The sequence below is a fragment of the Nelusetta ayraudi genome, unplaced genomic scaffold (genome assembly GCF_046127955.1).
Source record: "Nelusetta ayraudi isolate G7.1 ecotype Tasmania unplaced genomic scaffold, CSIRO-AGI_Nayr_v1 ptg000026l, whole genome shotgun sequence".
NCBI lineage: Eukaryota > Metazoa > Chordata > Actinopteri > Tetraodontiformes > Monacanthidae > Nelusetta > Nelusetta ayraudi.
The window spans coordinates 12,057,975-12,078,380 of NW_027466076.1; the positions used below are offsets into that span (position 1 = coordinate 12,057,975).

At 44.0% G+C, this 20,406-nt stretch overlaps 1 protein-coding gene across 2 annotated transcripts in view; it reads right to left on the reverse strand.

Moving 5' to 3' along the window:
• igsf9a (immunoglobulin superfamily, member 9a) overlaps positions 1-19,626 on the reverse strand; it is a 59,317-nt gene extending 39,691 nt beyond the window's left edge. Inside the window, exons 1-3 of one of the 2 annotated variants that reach the window (XM_076029856.1) lie at positions 19,459-19,626; positions 7,408-7,504; positions 7,070-7,276 (exon numbers count right to left, since the gene is read on the reverse strand). In XM_076029856.1, coding sequence (XP_075885971.1) covers positions 7,070-7,276; positions 7,408-7,468 — 268 coding nt within the window. In that variant the 5' untranslated portion in view covers positions 7,469-7,504; positions 19,459-19,626. Of the gene's footprint in view, positions 1-7,069; positions 7,277-7,407; positions 7,505-10,991; positions 11,106-19,458 lie in introns of those variants that run through there. The other variant, XM_076029855.1, reaches the window with a different exon arrangement.
• Between the last annotated feature and the right edge of the window lie 780 nt (positions 19,627-20,406).

Consider the following 20,406-nt stretch of genomic DNA (forward strand, 5'->3'; position numbering starts at 1 on the left):
GAGCAAATTTTGTCCATTGGGCCAGTAAGCTTCGATAACAGAAACTAATTTTTTGGGATGGGGGAGCTGTTGGTGTTGTTGTGATAACTGCTGTTGACCCTTGACCCTTGACCCAGCCTGACCCTGGTCAAGCAGCATTCCTATCCCCTTTTTGCGCCTCCGCGGGTTTCCTCTTGGGAACTCTGGCTCCCTTCCACAAGGCTGAGTTTTCCGTAGGTATGAGTGAGTGTGTGTGTGTCCCTCTCTGTGCATCAGCCGTGCGATGAATTAGCCTGGAGCATAGCCCCCCCCCCCCCCCCCACTCATCCCCCTGTTCAATGTCAGCTGGGACGGGGCTCTGCCTCCCACACGGAACGGAACGGAACGAGCGCTGATGGATCCTGGATGGATCATCCACTCTCAAAATGCCACTTAAACTCTTGTAAAAGTTTTCCAATCGCTTGATGGAGGAACTCCACTGGCCTGTGCTCCAGCCCTGTACTCGGCGTCGCCGACTCTCTCTCGTGATGAACTGGAATCCGCGGCTGTGAGTCGGGCTTCATCGGCGCCAGACCTCTTCTCGTGTGTTCTTGCGTCTGAGTGGGAGCAAAATCACAGCGGCCCCCGAAATCTTGCGGCAAGGCTGGAACCAGACGAGTGGAGGCCGCAAGTCCGAGAGCAGATGAACGCCCTCAGCCTGGGGAATAACTTGTTCAAATATCATACACGAGAGTTAAAGAGCCAAATGTTGAGGCAACAAAAAAAAAAAGTGCATTTGCTTTTCACGAGCCCACGGCTATCGTGACTGTTGCTCTTTTTGCCGTTGAGATTTTAAAGCGGGTCTGAATGTTTCCAACCGAACGTGATGTTAGCCACAATAGAGCAGGGGAACCCGAGGAGGAACCCTTGACACCCCCGACCAATAAACACCCTCCTCATGTTCTCGGCCTCCACCCTCCACTCAATCCATCCATTAACCAAGCCAAACGGAAGCTTTCTTTTTAACCAGCCGAAGCTGAACAATGCCCACAATGCAGTGTTTCCTCATCCGAAGCCACTCCCTCACTCCACCCCACCCACCCACCCACCCACACACACACCCACACACACACACACACACACACCTTTAAAATAATCTCAGGTGACGGAGAAATTTGAAACCATTCGGCTCTGACAAGCAACACCGTGGAAAAAAAGGGGATTTAAAAAGCCTTAAATGGACTCTTTTATTGCGGAGCAATGTAGTGAAACTAGGCGGTTGCTGTTTTGATTTCGAAGGTGAGAACTCTGCTAATTAAAAATAATTAGCTGAGATACATTTGGATGCAGAGTTCTTGCAAAGAATCAATAACGTTCTATCTATCGACTTGTTTTCCAACTAATGGATGTTTTCTTTCCTAATTACTGAAAATAAATATTTACAAACTTGTTCCGGATGTTGATGCTGCTTTGGGAAAAAAAAAAACCTTTCCATGAAAAGCACAAGCATGAGTCTTTCTCCGACGAGGGCCTTTTATTGTTAAAAAAAAAAAATAGGGACCATTTTACCTTCTATAATTGTGCAGGCTCTTTCAAAATGAATGGCACTTCACCAATATTGATTGACAGGTAAAACCTCATAAACACAGGCTCTCAGTGGACAATCATTATATTTGGTCAAAGGAGGTTTTGTGTCCAAAAGATACTTGTGCTATTGTACAAAGCCGGTGTTCTGGAGAGCAGCATTCACAGGCAGGGCGCCCGCAATGTCCTCCAGAGACGTTGACAGCCCCTGGCTGCTCGTCAACAAAATTAAAGAAACAAAAAAAAATGTTCAGGTTTCAATAAGACAAAAAGACGCAGATTCCGTTTCAGCCTGAGCGGATCGTTAGAAATCTGAATCAAGAGTTCCTTTGGCAAACGGAGAAGATTCTCTTCTGTTACCAACATCGCTAATCCCAGTGTAAACTCTGGCAAAGGAAGCTTATTATCCACGTTAGCTGTGTGTAATATGTTGTGCTCGCACACAGCCTGGTCCATTGGCCGATTGTGGTGGGATTTGCGTGGGGATGGTGTATTTATACAGCAGTATATAGAGTCAGCATGGCCGCGTGTTCCAGGGGACTCCGTCCTCCTCACAACGCAGACACTAAGCCTGATCTTTACTGTGACCGTCGCTGCAAACACATTTGAACCCTTTTAGCGCTTTAACGGCCTCACGGGAACGATCTGATCCGAATCACTTCACACCCTCTGAAGCCTCGAGCGCGTTCAATCAGTGGGGCTGTTGATGCAGAGGAGGTTGGCCGTGCTGAAAAATAATTCAAATTTTATCCTCCAACGCTGGCGACTGGCGGCAGAAACTCATCCATCCGTCTTCCGTATCCGCTTCTTCCCGAGCTCAGGGTCACGGGGGCCTGCTGGAGCCTCTCCCAGCTGTCAGGGAGAAGGCAGGGTGACACCCTGGAGAAGACGCCAGTTCATCACAGGGCCACATAGAGACAAACAACCATTCACACTACGGACAATCTAGAGTGTTCAATTGACCTCACATGCATGTTTTTGGAGTGTGGGAGGAAGCCGGAGAGAACCCACGCACACACAGGGAGAACATGCAAACTCCACACAGAAAGGTCCCAGGCCCGGAATCGAACCCACAACCTTCTTGCTGTGAGGCGGCACCGCTGACCACTGCGCCAGCGTGTCCCGGCAGAAACCAAAAAGTGAAACTACATTTGCAGTGCATCGAAACAAGAATCCAATAAAGTGGCCGGTGGAGTGTATGTTGAACATCGACTCTGAATAACCACCGGTCCAACTCAAAACCGACACAACCCATGTAAAGCACCAGGATCAGCAGACTCTTCTAATAAGAGGCATGGAGCCACTTTCCTGTAGTTGATGCTACAGAGAGCAAAGCCAGAAAAAGTAAATTACCTTTAAAGGGCTGGTCAGTACACACACACACACACACACACACACACACACAGGAAGGGGCCCCTCAAAATGTTCACTATTTCCCTCCATTGTGTTTTTCGGACAGTTTTGAACATTTGTATGACCATTGGTTTGCACATGCTTCATTTTCAGTCGGGGGTAAAAGATGGAGGCTGTACTTTGGTTGGGGTTAAGGTTAGCCGGCTCGCTCATCCTATCTGCCTGTCGCCTCCAGAGTCTTGGACGCGTCCACGGTCCTCAGGACGAAGCAGATACGGTTACGTAGCCTGCGGGCGTGAAACCCGAACCAGTCGCTCCATCTCTCAAGCAATACGTTCCCATGCTGCACCTGTTACCCACACGGCAGCCAGTAAATGTGAGAAAGCCCCGAGCTGAGATGGGTTCGGCCGGACAAAGCGTCTTTCAAAACCTTTTGTGTACGTTAGGTTGAGAAGGTGGCCGAAAGGCTTGCGATGAGCATATAAACTTTTTTTTCTTTTCCCAAAGGCGGCCGACTTTTACTTCACTGATTTAAACTTAAGGGGTGGAATGTCTGAAGAAGATCTGACGAATATGATAAAAAAAAAAAAAAAGTCGGCCTTGGTTTGAGGCCTGCTAGCATACGGTGTAATCGAGCGTGACATGAATGTGCGATGAAGGACTGCCTTTTGAATCCCTGACAGAGGAGCTACTGTCTTTTATGGAGCTGAAATTAAAGTCTGCCCCGCTCCCACTTACGATAATTCATCAGCCAAGGTTCGCCCTGACTTTATTGCTATGTAAATGTCTGTGTCATATTTCCCGCACAGGTTGGCCAAGGGGAGCGGCATTAAACTGGGTTGCGGGTGAGGCGGGGGGCAGAGGGGGGGAGGCCCCGACTCAGCTGCAAGCAGGTTCTGTCCTGACAAACTGGCGTAAATGCAGCAATTACCACTCTTTTACTGTTTGCCGTGTTGGTAAAACAGATTCCTCTTTGCCGTGAAATTAAACCCAAGTGCAAAAACAGGTGGTGAACAGCGACACATTTCTTCCATGTGGCAAACGCAAAAGCACAAGGAGTCGAACGGGGCTGCTGTTCATACTCCATGTGACCGCTAATGCAATTAACGGCTGTTGGTGACGAACTACAACACTGTTTTCTGCAGTCACACATTAACACCTTCCGTTTGGCCCCTATTTAGACCAAAGTGAGGAAGTAGACTCATCCTTAGTTAAGGCTTCTTCTTAATGCTAGCTTGAGGACGGATGTGTCAGATGCTTCGCTTCAAATTTGTTGTAAACTGCATGACTGTTGTTTTTTTTATGGTCTTTTTGAAAATAGATTTTTCACACATTTTCCAGTAGCCTTTTGTAGCCTTTTTACAGTATGTCCGTTACTTTATTGGCTGATTCCCTACATTAGCATGACACAAAGGTCAAGTTACAAAAAAAAACAAAAAAAACAACTGCTGCTGCTGCCATTCAAAGGGAGAAACAGTTGTTAAACATTGGGGGCAATTGATTCATATTCTCCAAATGACATTTATCTTCTCTTCAAGCGTCATTACGCTGGGAGTATCACATACCTCAGTGGCTTGTTCCACTTCTTTATCAGACACACGATATGATGGTTGCACAGTTCCAAAGTCAAACAGGAAAGTACTTCGGCATGGCGCAAATGCAAGTTCCGTGAGTCGCAACGATCTTTTAGTTATACTGGGTGAATCTGTCAGGAACTGATGCAACAGCTGGCAAGAAGGCCTCCAAGGTTAACTATCTGAAGTTAATTCCCATAATTAATTTATAACAACGAATAATACTTTTTTTTTTAATGGGAAACTGAACGCTGATAACTTCCGTGGTGTGTCCTACATCTCTTCGGTCATATGCTGACGTATTTTTTGTGTAAATTCAAAAAAACTTGGCAAAGGTCGTTGGCTTGAATTACCCTTCAGGCAGTTTTTTTTAAAAAAAAAAAAAAAAAAAGAAAATGACTCTGACAGAGAGAAAAGATCTGAGCCACCCAGCCATGCTCCCCTTTTGTCCACCCTGGTCCCTTTGTTTGTGACTTTAAAGGATAACAGAAGCTACACACAGGTATTCCAGGTCCACTGGGGATTTTTTTTTTCTCCTTCCCCCAACAGACTCCCTTTGTTCTCGGAGCTGTGGGCACAGTAGTGAACAATAGATGATGATGCAACGTGAGAGCTTCAGCTGACTCAAAAGTTGCTCCAACCGAGGCTGCATGGAAAAGCCACGAAGGTGTGGCGCTGTGTGCACTCGGAAATGCATGCTAGTTACGTTCTCTCAGCGGGAGAAAGAACGGATGCCGGTGGTTAGATTATCGACTAATTTTTGTGTCGCAAATAGGAAATCTTTAAAAAAAAAAATAATAATAATTCCACTGTTGCCCCAAGAGACATTGACAGACAGACACATCAGGTGCGCCCCAGAATCTCATTCTTGAGTACCGTAATTTCCGGACTATAAAGCGCACCTAGCCGCAGCAGCTAAATTTAGGGGGGGAAACAAATGTGTCCATATACAAGCCGCACTGGACTATAAGCCGAGTCTGAGTGTCGGATGTGTTCATTTAAAGCATGTGAAAATGCAGTTTGTCCTCCAAACACATTTTAGGTGCGTGCTTGGTTTGTGTATAATAAAGTGTCGTCTATGCTGTCTCCATCGGCCTTCTGTATTTTGTTGTATAAAAAAGTACCCTTAGAAGTGGGGAAAACGGTACGAACAGAAGTATGAGATTCGTGATGTCGCTAATACCTTCCTGATCTATTTCATATTGGAGATTCAATTTTGACCTGGTGGCATAAATCAGTTATAAATCACTTAAAAGTCATATGATCACAGTGGCTGGACAATAATGAACTTTATTTATGTCTCCAAATGTCCAAATGTCACGACTGGAGTAAAATTAGAAGACAAATAAAATCAGTGGGGTCGGTTTGTGGCTCCCTCCATTGGCACAATGTTTTATGAGTGTATTTTCATTTGAACTTTGGACCAAAGTGGCTGGCTGACAAGCCTCTTTGAAGCCAATCCTCTGTGGAGCTAATTTTGTTTCTTTATTGTGCAAACAAAACAATTAACCTGAAAGCAAATGTTATTCCTCAAAGACAAAATAATAACTAAGCAATCAAGAATTCTTGAATTTTAATCAAAACAAAAGTATTTCAAACAAAAGAACTTGCAGTCACGACAACAAAGTAACAGTATCCGAGCATTTTGACTTCACGTTTCTGCTTGTTTTATGGTTTGGTATGTGTTGTGCTTTTTTTTTTGTTTGTTTGTTTCAGCCCTATGAAAATAAATAGTATTTATTTAGTATATTTTGTATTTAGTATTAGAGAAAAAAAAGTGTGTGTGTGTGTGTATATATATACATACATACATATATGCACATATACATACATTAATTCTGAAGATATTTAAACTTTCTTTGGAGAATTACTTTTGCTTTCAGATCATTTTTTTGTAGGCGTGTTAATTACTTTTGGTATAACAATAAAATAAAAAAAAAAATAAAAAAAATACACGGCTGAGTTCTGAGAGTCAACAGCTTGGAAAGCCATGAAAATCTCGCATGTGTTTCCGCCCTTACTTTACAGATGGAAACGTTCTGTTGGGTCAATGCTATATCAGCTCCACGTAGTGGAATACCTTGGTTTTACCTTTACATATGCCAATAAAAGAGTAACAGATGCGGACTGCACTTATACAGTGCTTTCCAGCACCTTCATGGTATTCCAAAGCGCTTTACAATGGCCTCTCATTCACCCACACACTCGTACACCAATAGGTGGCTGCTGCCATGCAAGGCGCTGCCAGCCCCATTGAAAGCAATTCAGGGTTAAGTGTCTTGCCAAAGGACACAACAACAGACTGGGATGGAGCGGGCTTTGAACCGCCAACCTTTCAGTCATTGGACAATTCGCTCTACCTCCTGAGCCACAGTCGCCAGGATATATTCATTTTGTGCGTTGACCTCCCTGTACTCTTCTGCTGGCTTTGTCTACCTCTGCTTCTTTCGGTAGCCCTGTAGCACCGCGTGTACCCTCATTCATTTGCGTGGAATCACCTGATGGACGCGAACGCTCGTATTCAAATTTTTAAATCAATTTTTTTCACAATCGACTTCAAATGTTCCTGGTGCGCTGCGACAAGGTCGATGAGAGCTCACCTTCAAATTTGGGGTGCACTCGAGGTTCATGGGTTCCAAACTTGATCAGTACGGGGACGTCGAATCCCTGTCGAACCCATTCCAGTACGTGCAAGGAGGCTGGGGCGTCAGCTGGGTTGAAGGATGGGAAATTGCAATCCAACTCCACCGAGCCTCTGGCTTTCCCGCGCACCTCTGGCCTCTGACTCTCGACACACCCTGTTGGACCTAACGGAGGCAAGTTTAAATTAGTTTACCTCAGCAGGGGGATCATAATGTGTGCCATGTTAGTTGGATGTGCATGGGAGGGGGGGGGGGGGGGGGATCTTTAAAACAAGCTGGTCGCTCGAGATACTTACGCAACAGCCCAAAAAGGGCCACAGCGGCGAAAGTCTGCAGATATGACCTGGCCGACCCCATATCTGTCACTCACACGGCCCGCAGCATGTTCAGTCCCTGTTGGCAAAAGAGACGCAATTGTCACAAACGCATTACTTCCTTGGCTGCGCGTGCGAAGCCGGCCATCTGTGACAGATTTTCCAGCTAAAAAGGCTACGGCTGAGCTGTCGCTTCTGTCATAATTTTACAGCGCCGAGAGAGGCGAGCGCTTGCCATCTTTATACAGCTTTCCAATAACTGGAATTCATCCCATATCATTACACAAATGGCCCCGGCCGACTCGGCTGCCAGAAAACTCCCCAGACCTGTAGCCCGCCCCTGAAAGTAAATGCCATAAATGTCACATAAATCTTGGGAGCGCCACGTGCAGAGCGGCATCTAAGCGTTTTATTTAAAACACATCAGCCGGAGAGAGGTGGAGCTGGGTGGGGCTGGGTGGGGCTGGGTGGGGTAGGAGGGGCCAGGGCTTGTGTCTGACTTGAGCGGCCAATCTCGGCGCTCAAGGACAGAGATGAGTTGAGGTGATGGTGAGGAAACAAGAACTGTGCCCTGGCGTCCACACAGGACCCCTGTAGCCAAACCATGAATGCGGCCGAGTGGGGATGAACACCCCTTTAAAGCCTGTGTGTCTTCAGCTCTTACTGGTAGTGCCGCTCGCCATCAAGCTAGGCTGAACCGTAGGCCTCAACCACGCACATTTCGGTATTGTTAAAACTCGGGACGCACCGATACCACTTCTTTACAGAACAGGTAGAGTATGAGTACTTGTGTTCAAGTACTCACAATACCGAGTACTCAATAAGGCCATTAAACATTATAGAATTGTTTTGATTTATTTTTTATTTTTCCACAGATGTTTGAACGATATTCCTCGGCATGTTTTCCTACAACATTGGGATGACTGTTACAAGTTTCAATGCAGTACAAGCACAGATATAACAAAATTGTCATATACATCCGTATACAACTGGTATCAGTTGTGTTATCGGCACGTATTCTATGAGTACGATTAGAGTGCTTAACCCCGGTATCAGTACTGGTATCAGTATCGGTGAATCACTAATTATTATTATCCAATCAACATTCAGGGTGGCGTAGTGTTGCACTGCCGCCTCACACCAAGAATGCTGTGGGTTCAATTCCAAGTCAGGCCTTTCAGCGTGGACTATGCATGTCCTCCCTGTGTGCCCTGGGGTTCCATCCAGGTACTCCGGCTCAGTCAGAAGACACGAACATGAGGTCGACACGTCACCCTGAAACCGCCTTGTTGAGTGTTGATGTTTGTTTGTGTCTCTGTGGCGGTGCGATAAACTACAGACTTGACACGTTCCTCCACCTTCGATGGCTGGCTAGGCTCCAGCGCTGACAGCAGCGACCATGAGCACAGGGAAAAGCAAGTGTAGAAAATGGACGGATGATGGAACATCCGACTGTACAGAGAGGATGTCGGGCGAGAGCGAGAGCACACAAGGCCAGAGTCAGTGCCATAATCTCACACACGGACCAATCGAAAAGCAGAGAAAAACATGGGGAAAGTACACTAGAAGCATAATAGTATATGTGCATGTATCCAGGTAAGTGAAAAAAATAAATAAACAGAACCTTGAGTTAATCAAGGTATCTTTGTTGGACTGATGGCTCCGGGTTTAGGGTGGGGGAAGGAAGGGAAGGAAGTTTTTTGTCGTTTGAAGAAAAGTAACAGAAGATTTAACAATTTATTTTCAAAACAAATGTTGTTCAAAATCAATAAAGATCTGTGTTTTTAAAAAAAAAACTTGAGTTTTTCTTTAACCGTTTCCAAAAAGGTTACCAGGTTTTGTGTGTCGAAAGTCCTCTTAACCAATGCCCCACAACCTTTAGGAAGGCAAGTAGTGAACTTTACTGCCACTCTGTTTTTTGTTTTTTTGTTTTTTTCAACCCAGAGTTGCACTAAAAAGGCGGTCAATTCAACAACTACATTGTTGGACATATTTGCGAGGCTACCATACGGACTTATTGACATTTTTGGCCTTTATAGGTCAGAGAAACATTCTCTGTCCGGTCATATCTTAAAAGAGCAGCTTCCCTTTTGTTGTCTGGGTAAGAAAAATAACGTCTACTTACCCTTATGAAAATGTTTAGTGGATTATAAAACCTCAACCAGATTTTGGAGGAGCACAAGGGGCAAAAAAGATAAATGAACCTTGTCATTCAATTCACTTGCAATTCAAGTGAACGATGACACTTTCACCTCTTTTCCGACCCCTTTATTTACCCCACATGACCAGTGAACGCACCCTCCTTCCCAGCAGCAGCACAGGCCATATCCATTAGTCTTTTATGGGCCTTTTCATTTGGTGGCAGGGGCAAAAGCTTGATTACACGGGCTGTCAACACAGCAGCCCTTGTTCCAAAGCGCTTTCATGCCTCTGCAAACATTTTAAGAAAAAAAAAAAATCAAAGCAAGAATCCCAAGAAATCCAAAATGTCACTTTATATGATCCGTGAGGATGCGGCCTTGGCTGCATGCAAAGCATACCAAGCCAGAGTTCACCCTGGGACAATCAAATTTGAATTTCTTCAAATTTGCTGAGGCCGAGCCAAGCGGGGCCAAGGTGAAGCTTCATCACGGCGATTGCGTCGCCTTGCATCTTCCCAGGCAAGGACACTTAGGCAAATTAGAGAGACTGTTTGCCATGACGCGTATACCAAAGACCTCCTCATTTGCCTCTCATTAACACGGAACGAATGCAGACGGCGGGGTCCAACGACATCAAATCAAACCGCAGAGAGACACAGAAACCGAGTTTTTTTTTTTTTATTTCAGGCACAGATGAACTAAAATGTTGTTTGTGTGGATTTGTAGCAAACGAGGCGGGACTCATTTGAGCATCTGGCCAAAACACCAAGACAACAATAAAGAGAAACAATGTTGGGACCAGAGAACATGAAAAGCAAATAAAGCGCGAAATAAGATGGCATGACCTAATATTTTGCAGTTCAATGGGACTTTTTTTTTTTTTGGGCCATTAAACCAAATTTAAAAATTTAAAAAAAGAAACCACACAACTGTGGTTGTGCTCATGGTGCCCAGAGAGTTTTCCTCAAATTATTTTTTTTTAACGGTTATTAATATGTCAGCAGATTAGCTTAGCTCAGTTACAGCATTCATTTCTTTAAGCCATAAAGAATGAGTCAAAAGTCCAAAAGATAAAGTGCCCCCGTCTCACACAGATTTATCCGCCGATGGAAATAGAAATGTCAGCAACGGCGATGCTGTCGGAATTCTTTGTTGCTGCCGTTGAAATCAGCACACGGAGAGAAAAATGGGGGGCCGGCTGATGAATCACCACCAAGCAGCAGTGAGAGATTTGTCAACAGTTCTCCCAAAGATAAAGAGGCGCCATCGAATTTGTCCTCTGATCAAATTTCATTTCTTTCACAGTAGTGGAACCGTGTTTGTCTGCATCAAAGCTGAAGAATAAAATTAAATTAAATAGATCATAAAAATAGGCCTCAGAAGCGAGGTGGAATTTGAGTGATCTCAGGGCTGATTTCTACTTACTTATTTGACAAATAAGAAAGACCCTCGTGGATCCTGAGGTCCTGTAGGCCCCGCTCTTTCAATCAATCCAGGGGTTCGGACCACACCCACAGGGGAGGCTGCATTCAGCCAATAGCCTGCCAGAGGGCTTTAGAACTGCAGAGATTGTTGAAGGAGGCTCCAGACTACTACTACTACTACTAGCTTGTAGGTTATTTTATTTCATTCTATTGTGTTTTTGCTTTTAAGTCTTTTTTTATTCCATTGTCTTTTATATTTTTAAGATGTTTTTTTTTTGTTTTTTTTGTTACTAGCTCCAGTTTGTCCTAATGGGAGGCCTACACACTGGGGGTGTATCTGGTCTGCCCACTGGGGCGTCATCCTGGGACCACCTCTCCATGTGGATGACCCATCGCCCAGTCGCTTAATTGAATATCGCCCACCTACTTTCCGTTAAAAAAAAAAATTAAACAGCCAAATGCGATGTGTTCCGCTACTATCAATTGATAAGGCTTTTAGTAGCTGTGGTGTGGAATCTTTACTGTAATGTTGCGAACTGGAACGGCAACTGCAATGTTACCGCCACCAATGGATAATTAACTTCTTGTTTCCCACAATTATTCTCAGCAGACCAATCTGATAAACCTGATAACGACAGCCTGTTATAGTCCTATATCAGTGCCTACCACTGCTATATTGCAAGTCGGACAAACAGCACAGCTTTGTCTTGTTTATTTTTTTACTACAACCCATCGTTGATAGAACTGACGCCATATTGACCATCAATGCCAATCTTTTCAGGACTTGAAAATCAGCAGTCACTTACGTTATTTCTGTGTTCAGAAAAGAGTGACTGGTGGAAATCGCGTCCTGTCATTGTCGCATCAAAAGAGGCTATTTGGTTATGGAATCAGTAGAACTGCAGATGAGGACAATATGTTCCGGAGATTCCATTTTTCAAAGCATAGCGACGCAGCTGCTCTCCAAGCTAGACACTGTTGCAGCAGGAGGCCTTCTGACACATGTAATTGCTTCATCCTTTCACAGTTAAAACTGTCCACTGGCATCACAGACTGGCTGGATTGATGGTTCACGTTGGCAGCAGAGCGCTGGGAAGTTGTGTCAGCTAGTGGAGGCCAAAACGGCTCTGGCGGTTTCCAATGTACTGTTGGTTCATATCACTTCCTGTCTGAGCATGAATGCTTTTGATCGCTGTATTATCAGCTGGGCATGGCAGGATAGACAGAGAGCTCCAAGAGCTTATTTTTACGTCATAGGTGTGTTCATTGTTTTTTATGCTCAACGAAAAAACAAAAACAAATAATTAGCCGTGGAGCTGTTGTTAATATTCCGAACAATACTGAGTCAGAGTAAGCCTTTGTGAGGTGAATTGGTCGCTCGGTCATGGCTGACGGGGACAGTGATTTAGAATGACAGTGAGCATGATTTCAGATAATACCACAGTGATGACAGAGAAAGCACAGCAGCGGACAACCACCCTGATGAGCTCATGCCATACTCTCCTTTCAAAGCCTCCCTTTCAGGGTCTATTCCATGTGCAAATCACATAGATTTTTGCAAAAATGACGATCCCGGTCCATCTCTAGCACACTTGCCTTTGCATTTATTAACACAAATGGGAAGCACAAAAGGTTTGTATAGAGGATTTTTTTATAGAACTCCACTCAGCCATTTATTTTAGTAGCAGGCCAGTATTTTATGTTTTTTTTTTTCTCTCTCTTTTGCTCCGATGGCAGCTGAATCCTGCGACATCACATTAGGCAACTCATCTGCAGAATGGAAAGCTGAGCCACATCGCCACTTGCACTCACGCGCTGCCGCACTCTCCGCGACCTGTAAACACCCTTTGATGTGTAAAACCCCCCCTTTGGACTTCCCACCGAGCTGAAGAGATGAGACTTCAGTCGGTGGCGTCGAGCGCGATGGGGCTGCCTCGGTAGACAGGCTCACGTTTTGCCTGAGGAGCGAAGGCAAATCTTCAGTCGCCGGACCGAGAGAAGCACCCCGGACGCCCAAGACCTTCACGCTTCAATCAAAAGACAAGGGGGCGCACGCTGCTGTGACACTGTGTTCACATGCACGGTTTAGCCGAGCTGCGACCGCAGTTACAGCAGGACTTGAACACTGAATGGTCTCTCCTCTCCTTTCAGCGTTAAAAGTGAACCCACGTGACCAGAGAGTGTGGTACTCCACTACCATCAGTCGCAACACGTCCTTCTCAGAGCTCGTTGGAACTGGAGCAGCGGTGGGAAAAAGGCGAGCCGCAAAACTGGGGCACGTCAACAACATCTGTAAGTGCTCTCGTCGTGCCACTGAGGTCGCCCGTGCAAGTCCCGTCACTTCGCTTGTTGTCGTGTTTGTGACGTGGCAAAAAAATAAATAAATACACCAAAATAAACTGTATTGATGGTCAAAGCGCTGTAGACAGCATTGAAATGGAACTCAGCCCTACAGTGTTGCCATGCTGAAGGTTAAACTGCCACATCTTTGCATACTTTTCAGAGTGAGCCAACGTCTCAGTACAGAATTATTTCATCTTTTCTTCCAGCCTCACGTTTGTCACACTCAACTCCCAGCACAACTCAAAGCAGCATTTTGGTGACTGTTATACACACGCGAGTGAATTGATTCCAAACACAATTATGTGTCTGTGTCAGTCTAACAGTTTCCATTTTGCACCAGTGCAATATGTCAAACATGTTCACACATATTTCATGAATAACTTTTTCACAAGACCTTTTTCTAACATCCCTTAAAGCATGAATGCGAGGAAGAAACATACAGAATTAATCCAGCCTGCCAGCCGTCAGTCAGCCTTTCAGCACAGTTTGATGCGGCTGATCCGTCCATTCATTTTCACCACTTATCCTTGACTCCGCTGCACAAGGACCTGGACATCCATTAAACAGAATTCATAATGTCCTGTTTCTTGCCTGAGTCTCAACCAAAAATGTGTTTTCGTGATTTGTCTTGCATACATTTTTTTTTCTTCCTTTTCACTGTGGGTTCGTACTGTGGAGGATCTCAACCGAGATAGTTTCTGCCAAAGAAATAACCTCTACAAGGGCAGCGACGGGGCAGATGTTCAGTTGTAACCTTATGCGTTCAAAAGAAACTCTCTGACAGTGTGTCAGCGCGTTGCATCGCCTGGCTGCAGCGGAGGGGAAACAGGATTAATATGCATCTAAATTTGGAATAATCCGTCGGCAAGGCTCGATAATGAAATCAACAAGGATGGTGAGGATGAACGGAGAAGATGAAGACGCAACCGCTCCTGCCAGCGGTTATTGCTGGAAGGAAGGCATAAAGCACCGGTCTCATCGTTCGTTCACCTCGTCCCCAGCTGGAGATAAATCAGACCCTGAGTAGAATGTGAGCCGAGTATGGAGGGGGCAACATTTTACCATAAACCACAGAAAATTAAAGTGATCAATTGCAACCTGATATAATGCTTTTCTAAGCACGATACATTCATACTAAAAATACTTAAAGAGGCTGCACCCTGAGATCAAATTGAGCAGGGCGTTGTCGTCCAGGTATTCCAACCCCATTACATGTTTTTCAGTCGGCTAAAAAAAAAAAAATCAGAGTCCAGTCACATTTCACTGTTTTTACTTCTTACTAGTAACACCAAACAAGACCAATCAAGAACAGACAGCCTCAGGCTAGGGCAGGTTAGCCCAGTCTGTACCCAAGAGGGAGACACTTGCTGCTCAAGTCCGGCACCGATAACCATTTTCATGAAGGCTCCCGTCACGGCCAAGGCAGCCAGGAACCGTCATGCATTTATAAAGATTGGTTTCTTGTTTTCCTGATTTTTTTTTTTTTTTTTTTTTTCATTAACATCGTATTCTCAACTTGTTTTTAGGACACAAATACAACTGACTTGTTCTTTGACATTCAGCATCGTTAGCAGTGCTAGAATTCAACAAGGATTTCTGCTAAGATGATGAGAGGACTACGAAATATATAATTTACAATGATGAATACAATAATAATAATAATAATATTTTTGAAAGTTAAGAAAGTCATCTTAGAAAACAGTGATGCCAGTGTTGATTTTACTGCTTCATATTCATATGAGTCGCTCGCCATATAATCCATGCTCCACCCACTCTCTCCCAGAGCAGCTGGCTGATTGGTTCAATTTGTGAGTTGCGCTGGGCTACAAAGTGACCCTTTCATTCACGGCTCAGTCTCATCCCCAGGGAGGGAGAGGGCGAGCTGAGTTGACTCAACAAAACCAGAGCTCCTGCTTCCCCCACAGGGCTGACACAGCCATGAGAGCAGCAGTCACAGAGCCACGCAGTCTGGTCGCCTCTTTGCAACTTTGCCTGATCATGGCAGTGGGGATGAGACCGCAGCGAAGTCGCAGAGTTGGCGACAGACAATGAGAATTCAGTGGGTAGTTTGGACCTGAAGTGAACGGACCTTCCCTTTCTAGCTTGCATGTTCCTCTCTGTTATGCTCCTGTTATTTTATGGAAATCTCCCTTTTATGCTTTTGTGTTTTATTTTTGTACACCTGCTATTTGTCACTCTGCCGCCTGGCACACACGCTTTGAAACCTCACAACAACAGAGCGCTGATTTATTTATTTTTTTTGTACCTGCCTCTTACAGGTAGTGGTGGGGGGGGGGGGGGGGGGTGTGGGGGGGGCACGTTGGCATTCAAAACAGCCACAATCCACCTCTGCAGCTGTAATTGTGACTTTGATTTAGTTCCACTCTGAAGTGCTCGTATTGGGGTGTCCGTATCTCCCCCTCCAGCGAGCGTATGCTTGTATTTTTCTATTTCTTCTTTTTTTTTTTCCCCATAAGCTCACCGTGCCGCACAAAAGCCTGTTTTTCCAAACTCCAACACACAAGTTCCTCAACACAAAAAAAACCCCACAAAAAACGCTCACCCGGCATGACTCGCATTGATGCGATTTAAAAGCAAATGGGACGGATTCAAACAAGGGAAGGAAAAATACGGGGGGAGCATAAAGAGGTTTTTCATTTGGGTACCACTGCGTCTCCATCCTTGCTGTGAACCACAGATCAAACGGGCAAAATCCAGGTTGGAGCCACAGTCTTTACACATGGAACACACCGACTTTGATCACGCCGCCGAACATCAGAGGCCGTCGCGGGTTCATTTCCGTCTAGGTCGTCAACATGAAGTCAGCCTAAACAGATTGTGGAAATTAGTTGAGCTGTGAAATCGTCACGATGGGGGGGGGGGGGGGGGAGATCTTGCCTTTTCGTTTTGGCTCTTTCTGCCCAGTTATTTGACATTCCCGAGCCAAATGTTTTGCTTGTAGCCATCTGTTTTTTGTTTACATCAGCAGCCTTTACATCTCGGTCTGATCGTCTGTGCGCGACGATCATCTGTTATCGGTCTGCTTGTCTTCGCAGCCAAGATGCACCTTTTTTTTCCATTTTAATCTTATCCCAAAGCCCCTGAGAAAATCACGTGTATGAAGTCTGCCGTCAGGAAATTCTCTCACAGAATTTATATTTTATATTTCGAGCACACGAAGTGGCTACTGAGGAAGAGCTCTAAAAGAACCTGACCCCGCGTTCGTGTCATGTGACCTCACTGTCTTGTCTTTAAAAAGTCAAGACGCCCACCTGGGACACAATCTAAAGAGCGCAAAAAAAAAAGTGAGAGCGTTTTCCCTGTGAGGCTAAAAAACACACTTTATTTTGACCCTAACGGGCCAAACTTCCCACTGCTGCCTAAACAAACCACATTGCATTCACAAGAGACACTGCTGCGCTACTTTTTGTGTTGGTTAAAAGTGGTTAGAGGTCAAGTTGACAGAGGCTGAAAAAGAGCTAGATACCACTGATTTCCTTCCTTATCAGATCCTAAGTGAAACTAATGGTGGTACAGAGGCAGACAAGCTGCTTTCCAAAAAACATTTTCCTCATTTTGTTGTTAAAATATATACATATGTATATATATACATTTATGTATATCTATAACTATACATATATATATATATATACATATATATATATATATATACATATATATACATGTATATAAAAGCTATATATAGATATACATAAATGTATATATATACATTTATGTATATCTATAACTATACATATATATATATATATACATATATATACATGTATATACATATATATAAAAGCTATATATAGATATACATAAATGTATATATATACATTTATGTATATCTATAACTATACATATATATATATATATACATATATATACATGTATATACATATATATAAAAGCTATATATAGATATACATAAATGTATATATATATACATTTATGTATATCTATAACTATACATGTATATATATATATATACACATATATATATATATATATATATATACATACATATATACATGTATATACATATATATAAAAGCTATATATAGATATACATAAATGTATATATATACATATGTATATATTTTAACAACAAAATGAGGAAAATGTTTTTTGGAAAGCAGCTTGTCTGCCTCTGTACCACCATTAGTTTCACTGATGATCCGATAAGGAAGGAAATCAGTGGTATCTAGCTCTTTTTCTGCTCGTGAGGAACGTTACACTTGATTCAGTTACCTGTTGTGAGGACGTGGGTCATATTTGTCCCACACCGAAAGGACCTTGACCTGGAATACCGCATCTGTTTGCTTTTTACGACTGTCAGTGAGGCATTTTCCAATGAAACGTCATTGCCAAGAAAGATAACGCGGCCGCTGGTGAAGAAAGTAGGGCTGAGAGCGATGTCGAGAAGTCGTCCCAAATTGGGTTTTGACAAAGGACTAAACGTGCCGGTGGTGTCAAGCAGACACGGGGTGGAAACAAGCAACAGGGCGAAGCCAGGTTTTTACTGGGAGAGAGGCGGCAGGAAAAGGGACAACGGGAGGCCGGCTGTGCACAACGGCTGCTATGAGGCGCCGGCACCTCCCTCAGCCTGCCACCACCGTCAGGCTCGGGGCGAGGCCCTGTTTTTCATACAAGGGAGGGCTTCCCTCCGTCAACCAACCCAGTGCTGTTGAATTAAAGTGGGGCAGAAGTGGCAATTGACAAAATACAAATCCTTTTTTCCTGTATGTACTTCAGTAGATTTTTCAGGTATCTGAACTTTACTTGAGTATTTCTCTTTCTGGCGACTTTTTACTTTTACTCTCTACATTTGTGCACAAATATCTGTACTTTCTACTCCATACATTGGAGGGGGAAAAAACGCTCATTACTTTTGTGTTTACAAGATACAAATTCTGTTAAAAGTAAATCACTTTTTGTTACGTAGAAAACAACATAACAGAACATTGGTGAATAAAAGTGTAAAAATGAGCACTTGTTGTAATTATTACTAATGACAATTTGGTTGTGCTGCAGTTGAAAGAGAAATAAACTGTAGTATTCAGAGTAGCAAAGCCGATAAAACCTATCCAGATGTTATTGCAAAACCTTTGGTCAGTTCAGTCCTGATTATTCTGTCGGACTCAGAACCTTTCCATTTTTGCTGAATTAATATTGTGTCTTCTTAAGTACATTTCAAAAACTGTACTTTTTTTTTTTTTTTACCTTTACTTGAATAAAAGAGTTGAATCAGTACTTTTACCAAAAGTATTTTTTACACAAGTATCTGTACTTCTACTTAAGTACAGAATGTGAATACTTTTACCACCTATGAAGTGGGGTAAGGCAAGCCCGTCTGACTTAGAATAGGGCTGGAAGCAGGCCATTAAATTGTGTCCTGCATGTATCTCCCCGCAATCAGATTAATTCACATGAAAAAAAAAAGTATGATAAAAATAAATAGTATCTGAATAGACGCCAGCTGATGGCATGATCAGGTTGAATCAGACACTGTGGGAGAAATAGGGCTCTCTGGGACTCCTGTCAAACTGGACAGTTGGGTAAAGGATGCACCTCTGCTAGACTCTTCCACAAAAAAATGAGGATATTTTTCAGTACTTTTGTCCACCTGCACCTCATTGTTTTGTCATACATTTGAAATGGCTCTGTTGCAAAAGCAACCCTTCCATTACAACACTGTTTTTAAAAAAAAAATAGTTGGCAGGCAGGCACGCAGAGGTAAGGGGGGGGGGGGCACAGAACATCTTATAAATAAAGAAGAACCAGCTGGCGTTTGGAGGCCTTGGAAAAGCGAGTTCCAACGGCACAAACTTCAAGTGGCTTCTTCTCCAACATCCCCCATCACTGGCAGGCACCGATGGAAGCCTTATTACTGACGTTAAAATTAATGCATGACACCGTTCAGGGGATTGAGAGGAAATTTCACACTCTCCCAGCACGAGCGCGGAGCATTACTTTCCTCATCCTCCCAAAGCCGCTGGAAGTCCGGAACACGCACAGAATTATTAACCCACGGGGATTTATGTTTTTTTTATTTATTTATTTTTTTTACTTATTTCCTTATCTCATTTTCCCCACTCTCCTAAATTCAAGATTCATCCTACCTGTAGATCGGAATCCGGCTGCGGCTACTTCCGGTTTAAAAAACAGTCCCGTGTGTTCACCTCGTATATTCCAACAGGTCCTCTCGAGTCGCTCGTGCTGTCTTTGGAGATCGTGTCAAAGTGTCGAAGTGGTTTTAAAAAAAAAAAGAAGAAGAAGAAGAAGAAGAAGAAGAAGAAGAAGAAGAAGGAAAGAAAGAAAAACTGGGTGTCCCTTGTCTCTAGCGTGGAGTGGAAAATAATCCGAAATACGAGCGGGTGTGTGTGTGTGAGAGAGAGAGAGAGAGAGAGAGAGAGTGTGTGTGTGTGTGTGTGTGTGTGTGTGTGTGTGTGTGTGTGTGTGTGTGTGTGTGTGTGCGCGCGCGCGCGCGCGCGCACGTAAAGGCCGCTGGCAACAGGTGTAGAGTTTGCGCACAGGTGACCGTGACGCACCTACGCACACTGCTGCGGTCCGGGGAGCGGGACACCACTCCCCTAACTTCCCTCCCCCTCTCCCTCCCTCCCCTCTCCCACCCTTCCTTTCTCCCTTCATGAGGTTGTTCTTAGTGGATTCGAACTGGGTTAAGCGCCACACTCCCGCGTAAGCCCCCTTTACGAATTTTCTCTAATGCAGATTTTGGCCCCACGAAGTAGTTTGTTAAGTGCGTGGCGGGGATAAACACATTCTCTATTTATTTATTTATTTATTTATTTATTTATTTATTTGAATTCATTTTTGTAGCCCTTGGATCCTCCAGTAGCGTCCAGTTTCGTGGCAACCACAAGAGGGGGTCCTTTACCCAGTGTTGGTGTCCGAGCAGAGGGAGACAATGAAGAGGAGAGAACACGGAGCGAAAGTCACGACGCTGAAGTTGGCACGACATTCGCCGCGGTGCTTCTCAGGTTTCGATTCCGCCTTAAAAATAAATAAATAAATAAATAAAAATAAAGTAAAAAAAAATAATAATAAAA